Source organism: Chanodichthys erythropterus, chromosome 3 (genome assembly GCF_024489055.1).
Source record: "Chanodichthys erythropterus isolate Z2021 chromosome 3, ASM2448905v1, whole genome shotgun sequence".
Lineage (NCBI taxonomy): Eukaryota > Metazoa > Chordata > Actinopteri > Cypriniformes > Xenocyprididae > Chanodichthys > Chanodichthys erythropterus.
The window spans coordinates 28,506,615-28,525,424 of NC_090223.1; the positions used below are offsets into that span (position 1 = coordinate 28,506,615).

At 37.2% G+C, this 18,810-nt stretch overlaps 1 protein-coding gene across 3 annotated transcripts in view; it reads right to left on the minus strand.

The window, feature by feature from the left end:
- Positions 1–18,810, minus strand: part of tanc2a (tetratricopeptide repeat, ankyrin repeat and coiled-coil containing 2a) — a 180,363-nt gene that overhangs the window by 84,190 nt on the left and 77,363 nt on the right. For 2 of the 3 annotated variants that reach the window (XM_067381643.1, XM_067381642.1), the window contains one exon: positions 6,881–6,978. The exons of the other annotated variant lie outside the window; for it this stretch is intronic. In XM_067381643.1, the coding sequence (XP_067237744.1) occupies positions 6,881–6,944 (64 nt within the window). In that variant the 5' untranslated portion in view covers positions 6,945–6,978. The remainder of the gene's footprint in view (positions 1–6,880; positions 6,979–18,810) is intronic. 3 annotated transcript variants of the gene reach the window in all.

Consider the following 18,810-nt stretch of genomic DNA (forward strand, 5'->3'; position numbering starts at 1 on the left):
AAAAAAAAAAAAAAAAAAAAAAAACACACCAGTGACTACATAGGCACTCCACATATGTAGCACTGCAGGATACGAAAAGACATGCCGAGTGAACAGAGTTATTACTGTATGACAAAACCTTGTGGAAATCCTCCAGTCGAGATCAAAGACGAGTACAACAATACAGCTGTAATACAAAACAGACAAACCCACAGGCCTCACAACAACAGGACACATCTTCTGCATTGATTGAGAATTGGTGCCTAGGCGCGTAATGAATTTTAAGGGAATAACTGGTCTTGGAGCATATCCAAATCCCAAGTCTAAGGCACCTGGTTCAATTCTTTTGGGTAATCACACATGAGAATTGCACTTTTCAGCTGCCACTCTGGTCTGAATTACTGTACATTTTTTTTCTTTGAACACAAGAGCCTTAGCAGCTGATTTTAAAGGGGTCATGAACATATTGTTTTATGTTTCCTGGGGTTCACTTAAAGTTAGTATGCTTTCTACATAAAAAAATTGTCATAATTTAGAAATAAAAGGCATTTTTTCTACCCTGATTTTAGCCCTCTGATTTGAACACTCTGTTTTAAGGGGCGTGTCTGCTGGGAAACTTCAGTGTAAATGCCCATTGCTGTGATTGGCTAACATCTTTGCCAATAAAATAGCTGTATTGTGTATTATCCTCTCTAAAGCACATCTTTTAGTACATTTTTACTATTACAGCTCTCAAGGTTAACTAATCGTGAAAAGTGTTGATTACATTGCATTATATTTAGATCGTGGCATGAAAGGTTGCAGTGATGAACATCGTAGCCGATCACAGACGTGTTGTTGAGCGCATGAAAGCAGTGATTTCATGACTGCAACTCAATTTCTGCACATTAATGAATGCTTTCAAAATAACTAACAGTGCAAACGCGATAAGAGATTTATTGAATAATATAGGAGACCAGAACTCAGTCGCTGATAAACTTGTGCTGTTTGTTTGACAGCTCTATTGATTGTTCTTTAAATGCTTTCTATATATAATGTAATCACTTTTTAAATAACAGATTATTTTCATCCTACTAAGAGAAACAACATGAAGTTGACTGTAGTCACTGATTTGATCTACTGACACACAGACAAAGAACATCTGACTGTACATGAATCATTACATATTAGATCAGGCATTAGTAATGCAACATGTAAGTAACTGTGCTAATTCTGTCTAGTCCATACCATTAGGCCTGTCACAATATTTTTGTTATGCGATATATTGTTCCAGATGTAACTGTGATAAAAGAATATTGTAATTTTAAGACAATTTTATGCCACTGAATATATATTCATAATATAACAGCATAATAATGCAAGTAGGCCTACACACTTTCAAATGACAACCATTTAATTCTTTAGATCATGGAAATGAAGGATCAAAAAATGTAATATCCTAAATAAAAAAAAAAACTTGAATAAATGGTAAATATTTACTAAAAAAGGTACCCTGACCTTCTTTTCTCAGTAAAGTAAGGGTGAACTATTGCTGAATACACAAACCCGACTTAGCAGTCAGATGTCCGTATGAACGAAGACATTTATATTTGCACCGTAACAGTGGATTGTGGCTTTGAAATCGAGAGTATTCGGACTTGTTCTTCTAAACTGTCTGTAGTTATCAGGAAAACACTATAACGCCTCAAATAATGCCTTTTTTTCACCTGTCGATGACTGCTCTATGTAGGATGCAGATGACAGCATGACTGACAAAATGTTGGTGACAGTCATTATCATGTAAACAAAATGGGCAATATATTGCCCAAAGGTCACCAAAAATTATTGAGGTCATGTACATATATTGTGCGATAAGTCAATATATTGATTATTGTGACAGGCCTACATACTATAAAAGTCTGTTTGCAAAGCCTCCGCCAAAATGCAATTGATTTCTTTTCTGGTGTGAGGTACTGTATGTATTTTTATTTTGAACACGAGAGCCTCAACAGCTGATTGTAATGATTCAACTGAACAGCAAAACATTGCAAAAAATTATTTAAAATGAAGGTGGAATAATATAATAACTTCATCAAGAACATAATGAAACAACCAAAAGCTTGTTTTTGAAGTGCAAATGCAAATTCCAAAAGAAAAAAGAAAAAAAGGAAACCAAATTGCATGTTTATTGCATGTAAATCCATCAAGTCTAATCACTTGCTTAAAATAAAACAATAATTTACCTTCTCATATGTTCCACATACTTCATAGCCTATGCTTCATTGAGTGTGCAGTTGTTTCCCTTTAACTCCACAAAATAAAATCTTTTCCTGTGGAACACAATCACTTTTTTGTACAAGAAAACTGCGAGATCACCGGCTGTCCAGTTCAGTTTCAATTGCGCATTTAAAAAAAACAAAAACAAACAAACAAACACTACAGTTATAGGTTTTGATCCACTTGCACCCCTTACAGCAAACACTGTTTCCATACTATATAGTATATAAAATATAAAAATAGTATGTATAAAATAGGTGAACTCCTTTGACTACAACAAAGTAGTAAAACTGCACTTGGGCCCTTGTTCAAATGCTTCTATGAATTGTTTTAGTGAATCAGCTCACCGAAAACCATTTGAATGAACAGTTCAACTAAAATGAATCACAGTAATTGTATTCAGACCTTAAAAACACAAAACGCTCAATGTAGTGTTAAAGTTTTCAATAATATTTACAACAAATTGAGTATTTTTGGTCTGAATGTCCATCAACTGCTGCTTACTCATTTAGCATCAAAGATTTTAACTTAAATATCATTCGCTTAATGAGGCCCTCAATGCAGCCTCTATAGTTTCTAATGCTATGTACTACTGTCATTTTTCCTCAATGGGGCAATTCAAATGACTTTACATTTATCTAAACCTGTGACAGTAATGACACCCTAAAGTACACTGGAGTGAAACTAAATTGGCCCCTTCAAGCTCATAGGGGAGTTGGAGTCCCTGAAGAGAAAATGACTCAAGAAGTCAGCAAAGTAGCATGAATTTCAACCACAGTCTGAGGACACGGACTGAAGACAGGAGGTCTTTCTGGGAAGTGTGAGGTTCCTTTGATACACATCTCACTGAGGTGAATGGCTAGTCTGTTGGGTGAGTCAGACTTGCCACTTGTTTGACTAAACCTTTATGGGAGATTCAGACAGACCTGATGTATGAGGAGAAGTAAAGTACGTGTGTGTTTGAGTGGATGCATATGTTGTATGTGTGGTAAACAAAAGTTTGCTGCCGTGGACGTCTTTGCAGCGACAGAGACACACTTCAGTGAAAATCAAATGGCAAACATAACACACAGGAAAGCCTACAGACAAACAAACAAACCTCCACATCCATCACACACAGCACAACTGTGTTGCTCAGCTCTACCACAATCTTGAAACTTCTCTACAACTGCAGTCTTCCTCTGGCATATCTCAGCTCTTAGGCCAGTTTCACACAACAAGCACAAGTAGCATGCAAGAGAAGCGACAGCATGACTGCAACAGCAGGTTCCCCTGATTTCACACTGACAGGGTTTCTTCTAGATACTATTTACACTGAGTGAAAATAGCAAACTATTCTATTTACACAAGGTGACAATAGCGATAGATTCTATTTATACCATGTAAAAGTAGCAGTTCTTTGCAATAAGAGTAAATAGTACTTAGATGCTATCTATACTTTAAATTGTCAAATGCTATTTGCACCTCAATATTTTTGTACATTAACATGATGCAATATAATCATAGTGTAAATGATTATATTTATTAAAGGTGCCATTGAATGTTTTTTTACACGATGTAATAAAAGTCTAAAGTGTCCCCTGAATGTGTCTGAAGTTTCAGCTCAAAATACCCCATAGATTTTTTTTTTTAAATAATTGTTTTAACTGCCAATTTTGGGGCATCATTAAATATGCGCCGATTTAGGCTGCTGCCCCTTTAATTGCTCGCGCTCTCCGCCCCCCCCAGAGCTCTGGACTCTATCACTGCATAAACAAAGTTCACACAGCTAATATAACCCTCAAAATGGATCTTTACAAGATGTTCGTCATGCAGCATGTCTAATCGCGTAAGTATGGTATTTATTTGGATGTTTACATTTGATTCTGAATGAGTTTGAGGCTATGCACCGTGGCTAACGGCTAATGCTACACTGTTGGAGAGATTTATAAAGAATGAAGTTGTGTTTATGCATTATACAGACTGCAAGTGTTTAAAAATGAAAATAGCGACGGCTCTTGTCTCCGTGAATACAGTAAGAAACGATGGTAACTTTAACCACATTTAGCAACATGCTAACGAAACATTTAGAAAGACAATTTACAAATATCACTAAAAATATCATGTTATCATGGATCATGTCAGTTATTATTGCTCTATCTGCCATTTTTCGCTATTGTCCTTGCTTTGCTTACCTAGTCTGCTGATTCAGCTGTGCACATCCAGACGTTAATACTGGCTGCCCTTGTGTAATGCCTTTCATAATGTTGGGAACATGGGCTGGCATATGCAAATATTGGGGGCGTACATATTAATGATCCCAACTGTTACGTAACAGTCGGTGTTATGTTGAGATTTGCCTGTTCTTCAGAGGTCTTTTAAACAAGTGAGATTTAAATAAGGAGGAGGAAACAATGGTGTTTGAGACTCACTGTATGTCATTTCCATGTACTGAACTCTTGTTATTCAACTATGCCAAGGTAAATTCAATTTTCAATTCGATGGCACCTTTAAAATTATTAAACGGATGCTGCCTTATTGGGAGAAAAAAAAAATCCTCCCTACACCTACCCCTAACCCTTTATAAACACTTTTAATATTATTAAACATGCGTTAGCAGTTTATTTCCACTTTTAGAATATTATTTTCATTTTTATTGAAAATAAATGCGAGCTCGGCAAAAGGCGGATTTGAACCAGTGTCGATTGCGTTAAAAAGCCATTTATCCAAGCTTTACTTGCTACAGCTGTACCACTGAAGACATTAAATTCTGCCTGTCTTTTTTAAAACTTAAGTGGCCCAACCAGACATTGGTGGGAAGAGCTAGTGAAAATAGTGTTTGCCAACAAAGTATGCTATTTGCAGTGTATATACACACTCCAAATAAATAAGGTGCGAAACAGGCCTTAAACGGAGGAGAAAAAGACAAAGATAGTCAAAAGACAGCTAAAGGGGGGTTTTATGATACGCACATTCTTTCAAACTCTGCTACACCAGCAAATATGCAGCAGTGGTCTGTAAGTGTGTGCTCATTCATTGAGCAACACCATTTATCACCATTCACCATTTGAATTTCATCTGGCTCTGTACACTTGCAGAAACCTAATTTCGCTCCAACAGTTGCTTCTGACTATTGAGATCTCCTCAACACAAGGCTGAAATCTCTCTGAGAGCTAAAATACACACACAAATACAGAAACACATCATTCCCATACTAGACATAAAAATGCTAGACGGAGCGTAAACAGAATGGGATCTCAGGCGTGTTGTTAGTGCACAGGCTTGACACTGTTAGTTAGCCTGTAGCTTGCTAGCTTCTCCCTAAGCTCTTCAATAAACGCAGTTTGTAGTAGATTTTAAATTATATGTTTGCAGTTCAGGAGAAACAGATGGTGTAATAGGTGCCTCATCAGACACTGTAGATGAGAGTGGGGTAAGCTATGCCACTTTTTCTATGGTTGACTACATGTTGATAATATTCAGTATATTTGAACATAATTTACTTTACAGCTACCATTTGGGAAAAAGTGCTTTATTTAATAATTTCTTTTTAGCTAAATCATTTGCATGACTTTATACTTCAACGGCTGACTAATGCGTACTATATTTTTACACTTGAAAAAGGATAAATTTGCTTTGATATAAGATTTAATTCATATAAGATAGAAAAATGGTTTCTTTTTTAATTAGATAAAAGAGACAACATAGTGCTTTATCCCAAATGCCACCCTAAACACTCGCGGTCTTCCTACAAGTCTGCACTTCCGTGATGTATTCACTTTTGCTGACTGTCAAGTCTGCTGCAGAGCTCGCTTCAGTTCGGGCTCAGCAAAAGTGTGCATCGAGGGTGCATACCGACCACAAAGGGGGGCGCTCACAAGCACACTTCTGAAACTTAAAACGACAAATGGCACACCCTGTGGTCTCGTGGACTTCACGATCACACGCACAAGGCGGCCATTGTAAGTCCACAAGGTCGTAAGTGCATATGAAGTGTGCAATTTGGGACGGGGCCATAGCTTACGTACTGACACATCTTACCCCACTCTCTCATACTAGGCATCTGGTAGATCCTTCTGACACTGATGACATGACAAAAGTTGAACTACTTTTAACTTGACATATCATCTTTAAAAAAACATAACTACAACTCATGGTGCGAGATGTTTGAAAAAGAAAAGTGGACATGCGCAACAGCCAAATACCGTATTTTCTGGAATGTAATTTGTTGTTGTTTTTTATCATTTGAAATTTGCTAGTCCTTGCTGAACAAGCGAGGTATGCGAGTATGTTTATTTGTATAGCGCATTTCTCACACACCGGTAGTTATAGTGTTTATAATGCAATGGTTTTGTTTATTTACTGGTGTTTTACATTATTTCTGAATATAATAATAGAATGTGGCTTGATAATTTTTTTTCTCAAAAATGCAATTTTGACCAGTGTGACTTATAGTCATGTCTGACTTATTTTCCTTGAATGCGATAGCCATCTGAGAGATATGATGGACAGACAATTAAAGAACAGCACAGCTGTAACACAAGAACACATCCTGTATACAAACTTCCGAACGGTTACACTCCTGCTTGGCATGACACTAAAGGCACATACTGGGGTCTGGTTGTGGGAAGCTTTCGAACTTAAAAAGACGACTAACTCAACCTACCACTGTTTCGGTTCTTGCGGTTGGATTTGCCGCCAAGCAGCATCTTCAGACTGTTCCTGAACATGACTGCACAGTTCTGGACCGGGCTATAGAGAAATCTGCAGAGAGAAAAATACAGCACTGTGAGAAACATGTACCTGCCTTGTATAAATAACCAGAACTAATAATAATATATATAAAAAAAAGAAATATGCCATTTTAGTAGTAGACTATTTCTACTACAAATAAAAAAGATGATGCACAAACATTGAGCAACAAAACAGTTGCCACTACATTTTAACCTATAAAAAAAGATTCGTAACACCACCCACAATCACTTTCTAGCTCCTTTGCTCATCAACACTCAATTCTTAAAACGTGTGATCTCTCTAAAAATGCAGCTCGACTCGTGATGTTCGCCGCACATTGGCTCTGAAGTCTAGACAAAGAGTTATTGAGGGGATTTTTGGAAGCCTGTGATTATATGTTTCAGGTACACAGAGCCTTCAGCCTGCTGGAACACTGCAGCTGATAATGAGTTTCATTCGTGGGATTCGTCATTCTTCACTAGATTATTTTAAGTCTCACTCAACACCCACATTGCGGAGGGATCACACCCTGATGCTGCTAATTACCGCTTCACGTATGAGTTAAGTGTGTGTGTTTATATGTGTAAAAGAGCACAAGATAGAGACACACTTTCTTCTGCTGCTGAAGGTGATGTTGGTAGTGGATTTCAATGAAATTACTTCTTTGGTGGGTATTTGTGCAGCTGAATTCACATGTATGAATAAAGCATTTATGTGTTTGAGAATAGAATAGAATAGAAGTCATCTACTGGCATGTTCAACCTCTCTGACAAAATGAGCTATGGCACCCATGTGAGTAACATAAGTTAGAATCCATACATTTCCTGCTCCCCTATTAATAATAATAAAAATCACCTTAAGACCAGCTGGTTAATTGGTTAAACAATTGCAAAATAATAGCTCAGAAAAAGCTTAGAGAAATGCTTCAGTGTCATTTGCAGATGCCACATGGTTTTATACTGACTGACAGACTGATAGACAGACAGAATAAGATAGATAGATAGATAGATAGATAGATAGATAGATAGATAGATAGATAGATAGATAGATAGATAGATAGATAGAGATAGATAGAGATAGATAGAGATAGATAGAGATAGATAGAGATAGATATAGATAGATATAGATAGATATAGATAGATATAGATAGATATAGATAGATAGACAGATATAGATAGATAGACAGATATAGATAGATAGACAGATATAGATAGATAGACAGATATAGATAGATAGACAGATATAGATAGATAGACAGATATAGATAGACAGACAGACAGACAGACAGACAGACAGACAGACAGACAGACAGACAGACAGACAGACAGACAGACAGACAGACAGAATGTTAAATAGACAAAAATGACAGACAGACAGAGACATATAGATTGATAGGACAGACAAAAATTACATAGAATGACTGACAGAGAGACAAACAATAGATAGGACAAGACAGACAGACAGATAGAGGCATGAACTTTGAATCCCCTTTACTCATGTATACCATGTACTCGGTTTCTTCTTGGCAGAGTTTAACAGTATTAATCTGGGCCTCCACACCTTCAGAAGTGATCTTGGCTGAGGTCACACAAATGAGAAACACATGTCCTAGTGTGTGTGTGGGGGGGATTGTGTGCATGTGCACACATGCATTTCAAATTAGCATCGACAGGCAGATATCCTATTTTTCTAGCATTCGATGCACCCATTTTCTGAGCCAGGATTGGTACATATTTACTACTAATATGCTGGGGCCACATTTGGCGGAAAAGTAAAAAGTGTGAGCAAGTTACTTGGGGAGGGGGGCGATGGGGTCACAAATATTTTAATAGCAGCAAAGATAATAATATTTGCTTTAACCATTGTGGTAACTTTGTCTGTGCTTAATCTGCATACTTAACGTCCTGCCGCCCCCTCTCACTTCAGCTGCATCTGTCTGGTCATGAAAAAAAAGTCTCTTCACCTGCTAGAAGCCAAATGTGAAGGAGGAACGAAATGTTAACACTGCTGAACAACTGAGGTCAAGCTAATCAAATCAAAAGAAAATGCAACAGATATTCAACAGAACTACCTCTAGACCAACTAAGTACTCTCAAACGAGTGAGCTCAAGGTTAAATGTAGATTTATTTATTACATAACATGCTTGAGGGGTGTACAAAGGGCACCAGATGAGAACCCTTCAAGTTTGGAGACCAAGTGAGTCAGTGAGCACTGCTATCCATCCTAAATGGTACGCAAGATCTGAATTCATATTTCCTGAATCAGTACACAGAGATTCTTTATTCTGAAGTGTCAGTTTTACCAATTCCTTTCATTTTTTTCATTTATTTTAGCACAAATGTAAAATTTGTTTACAATGGTGCAGACATACAAGGTAGAAAAAAGTGAAGACGAGATGGATCGAGAGCAAAAACGAGCATGCAACAGTTTCAGAACAAAGATGCGAGAGGAAGGACAGGATGACCTTAACCTGAGGCTGTGCTTCGGTCAGCTGATGAAGAACAGAGAGGACGTAACTCAGCGTAGCGAGGTTTGCTGCTGTTTGCCGAGTGAACCGTGCCTAAGCATGAGAGTGACGAGACTAACACTATTCCCCAAAGCACTCTCTCATACTTGGACATACGCTTTAATGAGGTCCTTATGTCTGTAGGAAAGCTGACACACAAACTAATGAGAGACTTAGATTGAAAGTTGGGAAAGTGAAAAATGGCATCTGCAATGTAGCAGTAGAAGGATCTATCAAACTTTTTTAATAAAGCTGAAGTCTGAAGATATCTAGAAATGCTGGAAATCATCCCTTCCACAGCAGCTCTCAAATCTTGATCAGTTACGAAACACACAAGAGCCAACGGCGTTTGAAGTTACCACTGAATTCAAACTTTTGTGACTTTCTTCCAGTTTTTTTTTCCAATACCATTTCAATAATAGTAACTTTATTAAAGCGGAACTCAATAAGATTTGTGAAGCTCCCCCTACAGGTTCCTTCAGTGAATCACACTGTTGTAAATACTCCAAGCGCAGCTCTGGACTACAACGACTACAACGCTCACCAGCGCAGTAGTTTTGCAAATACAGTAAAACAAATCGATGGAGGTGGGTAATTTTCGAAATTGTCTTATAAAGTCATAATATATACATTGTTTTTGAATTACCGTAAAGCATTTCGTCACTCTCGCGTGAACGTGAACATGAGGCGAGATTGTGTCGGGTCGGTGCAGCTCAACTTGCAAGTGCTGTTTTCTGGCGTAGACGTGCCAGAGGGGGTTAGTGCACGCCTCAAACACACCACTACAAGTCAATTAACCATCGAAAGGACTTAGAAAACTATTTATGAAGGCAAAAAAAGTTACTTAGTTCTGCTTTAAAGGGTTAGTTCACCCAAAAATTACATTTCTGCCAATAAGCACTCATGTCGTCCCAAATCCTTAAGACCTTAGTTTGTCTTCAGAACACAAATTAAGATATTTTTGATGAAATCCGAGGATATCTGATCCACACATAGGCAGCAACAACATTGCACCTTTGTAAAACTATATATTTATCATTACATTTATCATCCTTGGTGTGAACAACCTCTTAATTTTCAACAAGAGAGCCGTCTGTCTGGTTCTGAGGTCTGTGTTGACAGAGGCTGGAAGTACTTTTAGGAGAGAAGAGATGAGTATGATTTAGCTGTGCTTTGCTTTATCTCCTTGATATTTGTCTGAGAGCTAAACAATAGCAGTGAGACGAACGACACACCAAAAGAGTGCCAGAATTCGGACAGAGTCCTTGCAAGCCAAAGCCAAATGTTCAGCTTTGTCGTGTATGTGTGTCCGCTGTTAATCTTGCCCAGCTGAGGGGGGCCTGAGTGAGATTGTCCAACTGGATTACTAGTACAAGGAGGAGTAACAGCACAAAGTGGGACAGACAAACGCCAAAAAAAAAAAAAAAATGGTGAAAAAAAAAAAAAAAAAAAAAAGAAGCCCCTCAGGGGAAAGAGTTCATACCAGGGTTATAGTCACACACACGCATTCAACTCCTAATAATTCATGTCAACACAATGAAAAGCTCTACAGTACAACCATGCTATTTTGGACATGGTATCACTATAATAGTAACTGATTTCTATCTAAATATTATGGTATTTGAATATGGTAATTATTCACTATGAAAAAAGGGTAGTTGGCATTAAATTTCAAGCATGTGACAGCTATGATGTTACAGTTCATTTAAAATGATTATTATTTGTCAACCAGTGCTGCCTTGGGTGCTTATTTTGTAAGTGACATATGCACACATCATACTGGCATTGATTGCTCATCAGGTATTGACTCACTGGACTGCATGTTTCTGAAACCCCTCAAGTTTCATTATGAACAAATAAGCCATTTGCAATCAGATCAGCCTACAGAACATAGCGTGTTCAAATCTCACACACCTGCAAAGGCTTATGGCATCAAAACAGAGAGATTTACATGCTTTATCAGCTACAAAATCTTCCTCATCAAACTGAAGACTTTCTTAACTCCGCAATCAGTTAAGAAACAGGCCGTGTGTTATCAGAATCAAAGCAGCCTGAAGCAGGAATATACTGGCTTCCTTAATTCACTGTTCAACGCAGACTGTCTAAAGGTATCCCGCCACAAGTTATCAGCCTGCATCACGATGATGGAATCTTCCGGACTGATGGGCCACAGCAGGAGGGATGTCAAGTTGGTTGCAGACATGGAAGTCTGGCTGGGAGCCGCAGCTTGTAAATGACAGCCATTTTCTTACTGCTCTCAGTAGGTTGTTGAAAATACTGCTGCTACAATTCATAGAGAGGAAGGTGGGTGTGCTAGGCTCTATTCAGTAGCAAGCAACAAATTGTTTGTAATAATCTACAATGCTAACAGAAACTGTGCTCGCTCTCTTTAATTTAACTGCATGATATTCCAGATAGCAGTAGCGGTCAGTGATTTCTCCATTAGTGGCACCAAACACAATTGTTTACATATAGATTAGGTATAGGTTTCATAAACACTGCCATTAGGGATGGGCAGATCAATTTTCATCACTCATATAAATACTGATCCATACTTAGCATGAAAATGAATGCAAATTTGCACATTTCAATACTGTCACATATAAGAATGTTATGCCGTATAATAACGGGTTTGTGTTTGCTAAAAATTAGTTAATTATTATGTGCATTTGCTGTTAGTAAATGATAAAAAAAGAAATCAGATTATTTGCAATTTTCACTCTATAATAAATGTTAAAAATTCTGGCTTTAAATAATAAAATTAAATATCTATAATAACTTTAACACAAAAAAAAATATTTAAAATTATATAAAATAAATAAAAAATAATTTTATAAATAAACAATTTAAATAATTTAAAGTAAATAAAACATTTTAAAATATATACAAAAATATACATTTATACAAAACATTTAAATTAAATAAAATCAATTCAAAACAAAAATATTTATAAATAAATAAAACTATTTACATAAACAAAAACACTTACAGAAATAAATACAAATATAAATAAATAAATAAATAAATACATAAAGTTGACCATGCCAATTAGCAAAAAAAGCAACTACTTAGAATGAAAAGTAATGCAAATAAGCATATTTAAATCCTGTGACTTATAAGAATGGGTTTGTGTTTGCTAAAAATGTTTAGTCAATTATTACGTGCAATTGCTGTTGATAAATGATAAAAACAGATATCAGATCATTTGCAGTTTTTACTGTATAATAAATTTAAAAAAAATCTGGCTTTAAAGAATAACATTAAATATCTATAATTACTTCATTACAAAAAATTTTTTTTAAATTATTTAAAATAAAATTATTTTATAATTAAAAGAATATTTTAAAATATATACAAAATATTTTTAAAATATCAAACCATTTAAAATAAACAATTTAAAATAAATAAAATCAATTTAAAACAATATTTTATAAATAAAACTTTTAAATAAACAAAAACCTTTAAATAAACAAAAACATTTGCAATGAATAAATAAAAATAATAAATAAAGTTCACCATGCCAATTAGAACAAATAGCAACACATGCACCCTAGTTTTTAGATACACTTAGCCACTGTCCAGAGTTAGAGAAGACCCTCTGCTTGAAACTACACACTAATCCATTATATTATAGTCTAATCCCTATTGACGAAGATATTTTTATTTAATAAAATGATCTAGACTGCATAAAAATCTAAAGAACCAAAGACAATCGGTGTGTTTTAAGTCAAGTATCTCTTCTCAAGCCTGAAACATGACTTTTCCAAATGTCACACTGTTACTGGAGAGCTACTGTGGGCATATAAAACTCACTGGCCTGAGCCACCGTTTTGAGGTTGATGGTTTCAACAGGAGCGTGAATGACTAAGAGCCAAGAGCCGCAGAGCTTTATATTTTATACAGTCTCTCCCTTTGACTAATGCCTCCCACAGCGCAGTGTTACAGGAATCGCACACTGTTTGTTTTCTGCTGCTCTACAAAGCCAATGAACAGTGAGCGTGCCGGGAAAGGGGGGGTGACAGGGGTGCCGTCTCGTGACTACGAGGTTTGGGTCGTGTGCAAGGAAACAAAACACTCTCACACACATACAGAAGAAGAACAAAGAACGCAAGACAGGTATATGAATGCATACAGCACATTCCCAGAATATGACAGCATGTACAAAAACATACTGGGGTCAGAGGACATTTCATGTGTTATTTGCACAAATTTGTCTTTCGTCCATAAATGAAAACACCTAAAGAGTAAAAGACAATTGTCTCAGTTTGACCTGAGATTTGTTTTTCCTTGTGAGAAAACTTCAAGACACACACAGCGAGGGAGGAAATGCAGTTAAACCCCCTGCACACGTGAACACACAAAGAGCTACGCAAACACACGGTGCCTTCCCTTTGTCCGTATCACTTCCTTTCCAAATACAACACAGTCGCTCTAAAGTGTTTGCAGAAACTTGGGCTCAAAAAGAGAAAAAAGGCCCTCAAACAAACTCCTCTGTGCAGTTTATAAAACACATACACACACTCCATCTACTGATGCTTCCTGATCCTGATCTACTGGCAAAATAAACTTTTTTCTATTTAGACAGGAAGGGGTTACTCAATTAGCACAAACAAAGTGACCAACTATATTTTTTTTTGGCCATTAAATCAGTGTTGCCAAGTTCAACAAGTGTTGCGGCGGGTAAATTTTTTTTCTTTTATGAGGGTACTTCTGACTGGCCATTAGGTTACTTTTTTTGCACAGACCTGACAACCCTGCATGAAATTAACCTATAAAATAATCAAAATATATAAACAATAAAATAATACAATATAATAAAAAAAGATTACATTTAATAATAATAATAATAATAATAATTTACTGCTGTTATTTTTGATAATAATAATAATAATAATAATAAATATAACAAAAATTGATTACTTTTAGCTTTTTCTGTTCTGTAATTTACGTTGTAGAACAAAACGTATCATCAAGCTATGTTTACCACAACCCTTATGTTACACATAATTGATAAAAACAAAAACAAACAAACAAACAAACAAAAAAACATTATAAAACCCCTTAGGAAAATATCAAGGGAACCAGTGCCGAATTAGGGCTCGTTCACACAGAACACGTCTTTGTGTCTAAAAACGCAACGCTCAGGAATGTTTTTTAAAAAAAAAAGCACAGCGCAGAACGCAAGGTTCTCAAGATGGGCTTTTGAGACGTGACGCAATAATGGCAATATTGAATAAATAAAACAGTTGCCACGCCAACTTGCTACTGTAAACAGAAGCTTGCAACACTTAACCCCGCCTCCGAGTTCTGATTGGAACTGACATTGATGAGCGGTGCTGCGTGTAAAAGTTGAAATTCTTTTAACTTGACATGATGTCTTAAAAACGTGGCACTCATGTGCGAGGCGCTCCAAAAGACGCTAGACGCGAGCGTAACGGTCATGCACGTCCTTCTAGCGCGTATTTACATAGAAAAACAATGGAAATGTAGCACATTGGAATAGAAAAACAGGTTACGCCCCTTAGTCTTGTGGGTTTTGACTATTTACAAATATATTTAAAAGAAAATGGCAAACACAGTGTTTTAGAAGCATTCAGGAGTGAAGATTTTTTGGCAAATCTGGCAACTACAGTAGATCTTTCTCATAAGTGCTCATTGTAGCAGCTTGAGAACTTGTAAACACAACTCAGTTTCCAAACAAACCCGTGTTCTCCGATTCTCAGAAATTGTGTAGAAGCCAGTGATATTGTTGTCTGAGGCTGGGACTCTCAGGGTAAACAAGCAGTCGAGACATCACCTGAGCCACGCAGTTGTGTCATGTTTCAAACCGAGTAGAACGGTGTGCATTATTCTCCTGGTATGTCATCATAGTTCATCTATGGACTAGTGAACACACTTTACATGGAGACAACACAGGAATAAATCAAGCGAGCAACAGTGAAAATACAACTGAACAGACAGAAATACAGCCTGAAATACCATGATGGTCGAGCAGGTTTCATCAGATAACCGGGATCATCCACTACAACAATACTAAGCAACCTGAGACCAACATGGCAATAGAAAAGTCTCAAAGTAATGGTGAAAAACTATATTTTCTCCATCATATCTCACTAGTAATGTGAAGTCTACATAATACACCACCTTTCTGCTACAGGCAACTTTGTAGTGTGATAATTAACAGAAAATGAAGCTTTACTACAAACAAATCGCAAACCGGTTTCGCCAAAGCAGGAATCCACAAAGAGAGGGAACAGTCAACCAGCAGGGGTGTTCGAAGGGGGTGATGTGAGGTGATGTGGGGGGCATCAGGCATCGCAGCTGTATCTGCCGAGGGCTTGAACAGATTTAATGGAGAGCCTAAAATCAAAGAGTCCACACATCTTCAAAAAGAGCCCCTGCCCGTTTGTTCTCGCTGCTTTTCAAAGAATTCCCTGCTTCATTTCTTACTTTGATTCACATAGTCAAAATAATTGGCCAGTGTCTCCTCTGTTGATGTGAGGGGCTTTAAGTTTCTGTGTGAGTTTTGACAGTTCAGCGCATGCACTATAAAGCTTGTTGGTCTGTCTGGAAGCAAACAGCTAATGGAGGCCATGTGACAATACATATACCCCAGTTTCACAGACAAGGCTTAAAGGCCTAGCATAGTTCACCCAAAAATGTAAAATCTCTAATTAAGTACTCATCTTCATGTCGTTCCAAACCTGTAAGACCTTCATTCATCTTCGAAACACAAATTAAAATCTTTTTTATGAAAAATCTGAGGGTTTTTTTGTGTTTTTTTTTATCCCCCATAGAAAGCAAAAAAAATTACCACATTCAAGGTCCAGCAAAGCAGTGGAACAGTGAACGTGACTCAATCTTAATGTTCATGACTCATTATTCGCCGGCTCCTGAGTGCGTCGTGCTGCTCACGTGATCAGCGTCGGCCAATACTGAGCCGGTGTTCGGATACAAACACAGAAAATCTGCACTGCGTTCAATGCCTCAAAAGTGTAGGAAAATGACAGGGAAGAGAAGAAATTGTTGAATAAAGTCGTTATTTCTGTTTTGTTTTTGCGCAAAAAAAAGTATTCCTATCACTTCGTAACATTAAGGTTGAATCATGTAGTCACATGGACTATTTTAACGATATCTTTACTACCTTTCTGGGCCTTAAAGGTGGTAATTCAATTGCTGTCTAAAATCTTAATTTGTGTTCTGAAGATGAACGAAGATCTTACAGGTGTGGAACCAAATGTGGGTGAGTAATTAATGACTAGGGTTGGGCGATGTCCCCTAAATTGGAAGTTGACGATGTTTACAGTAAAACATTGTGATGGACGATGATATCGTCCGGGGGGGTACTTTATGTTATTATATAATTATTATTCATTATTTTACTTTATTACTTTATAATAGACGCGTACGATCACACCGGTGCATCACGTGATCATTTGCCAAATTCAAATGTGCGTGTGCACTTTAGCTGGCGTTAAACCAGAGATGGACGCGCGCAGCACTTTTCATATCTCACAAATATGCAGTGTTTTCAACCACATAATGTTTATTTTAGGTTTCGGATGTGTAAATACATTTAAGATGTTGTGAATCCAACAGAACCTGCGGCACAAACTAACATGGCGACGCCCATAACGTGTATAGCTCAACTAACGCAATCATTATAAAGTTGTTTAAACAGCAAAACACATCCACTTTCACATATTTGACAATCGGAATATCAGATATTTCATGTTATAGTTAACAAATTAGTGAGTATTTTGAATAAAAAAGGAAAACTGAAATAAAAGCAGATCATCAGTCATACAGCGCTGCGGTGTGTGACATGACAAGCAATGACGCGTCACCATGGAAACCATAAAGCGATGCGTTCTAAATAACGGTCGCCTTGAAAAACTCACGTTGGGGGGGGGTCAGCCAGAATATTTTAAACTAACGTGCGAAAGGGTTATTTTATTTCCCAACTAATAACTCATCCAGGCTTTCCAATAGGTTGCACGTGAGGGGAATAAAAGGGGCGGAGCGGGCGGGGGCGTGGCATCACGATGGTGTCTCTCCATCGTGATGTCAGCCAGCCATCACAATGGACGATGATATCGTCCATCGGCACAACCCTATTAATGACAGAATATTCATTTTTGGGTGAACTAACCTTTTAAACTAGTCCCAGACTAAAATGCCAGTTTGTACCATTTTAACTGAACTTGCACTGAAATGTCTTAAAATATGCCAGTGTCATTGTTTTGTCTCCAAATGCACACCAGTAATGCTTTTTTCTAAGGCATGTTTATAAAAGCTACTTAAATGCCCAAATTGAACTAAGGCCTAATCATGGCTTAATCTTAACCCTGTCTGTGAAACTGGGCCTTATATATAAACATTTTTTTCTCCTTATATGTTGGTTCCATTGCCAGTTAAGACATTTATGGCCATTATATTTTCTAAATTCACCCACCATTGCAGAGTGTGGCAAGAACTTATTTTTGGATCCTGTATGAGTCTTTAAGAGGAAAAGTCTAATTAATAAAAGGAAACTGCTGTTTAATTTAGTTAATTATGTGAAAAATGTACAACCTCTATTACTGCAGATGTGATTACATTACAACTAGAGACTGTATTTACAAAATGGCTAATGACATAACATTGCACAGAACTTTCTCTGTTTTTAGGCTTGAGAATGGCAGTGGTTAAAAATTGTGCCACTGTTGCTGCTGAAAGGAAGGGAAATTTATGGCATTGTTGTGACAGCTTCCTGTGTTCAGTTTGGGAAATGCTTAGCGGAAGATTGCTCTAATGGGAATAGCACAAAAAAAAAGTTAAATGCATCAACCCTTAGCCACAATTAACCAGCCAAAAGAGTCCGAACACTGATTTTAGATCAATGTCACGGACACCATAAAGAGGTTAGTCTAATTTGGTTTCCAGTTCATAGAAGAGTAAAAACATCATTTTCTGATCAGACTGTCAACCCTACGGAGTCGGCAACCACGGCGCTCACATTAGGTGACAGAAAGTAGTGGAGATGCATGAGGCAGTATAAGGGGAGGCTATAATGTAATTGGGCAGGACGGGCTCATTCTGTTCCTACAATCCCAGTCAGGTTAGTGGTCCTGAAATCCCATCCTGGATGTGGCAGCACTCCAGTCTACTCTCTCTCAGCTGCCCACTTCCCACTCTAGCTGTCAGGGAAATTATGGAACTTGGCAGCACTTTTAGAATACAAATCAGGAGGAAATTAAAGAGTTGGCCGATTGCTGCTTTTCAGAGGTGATGCAATGCAGGGTCAAACTCATTTAAATTGCCCAGTACAAAATAAATTAAAATAAATAAATTAATATAAATAATTGCATTCCAC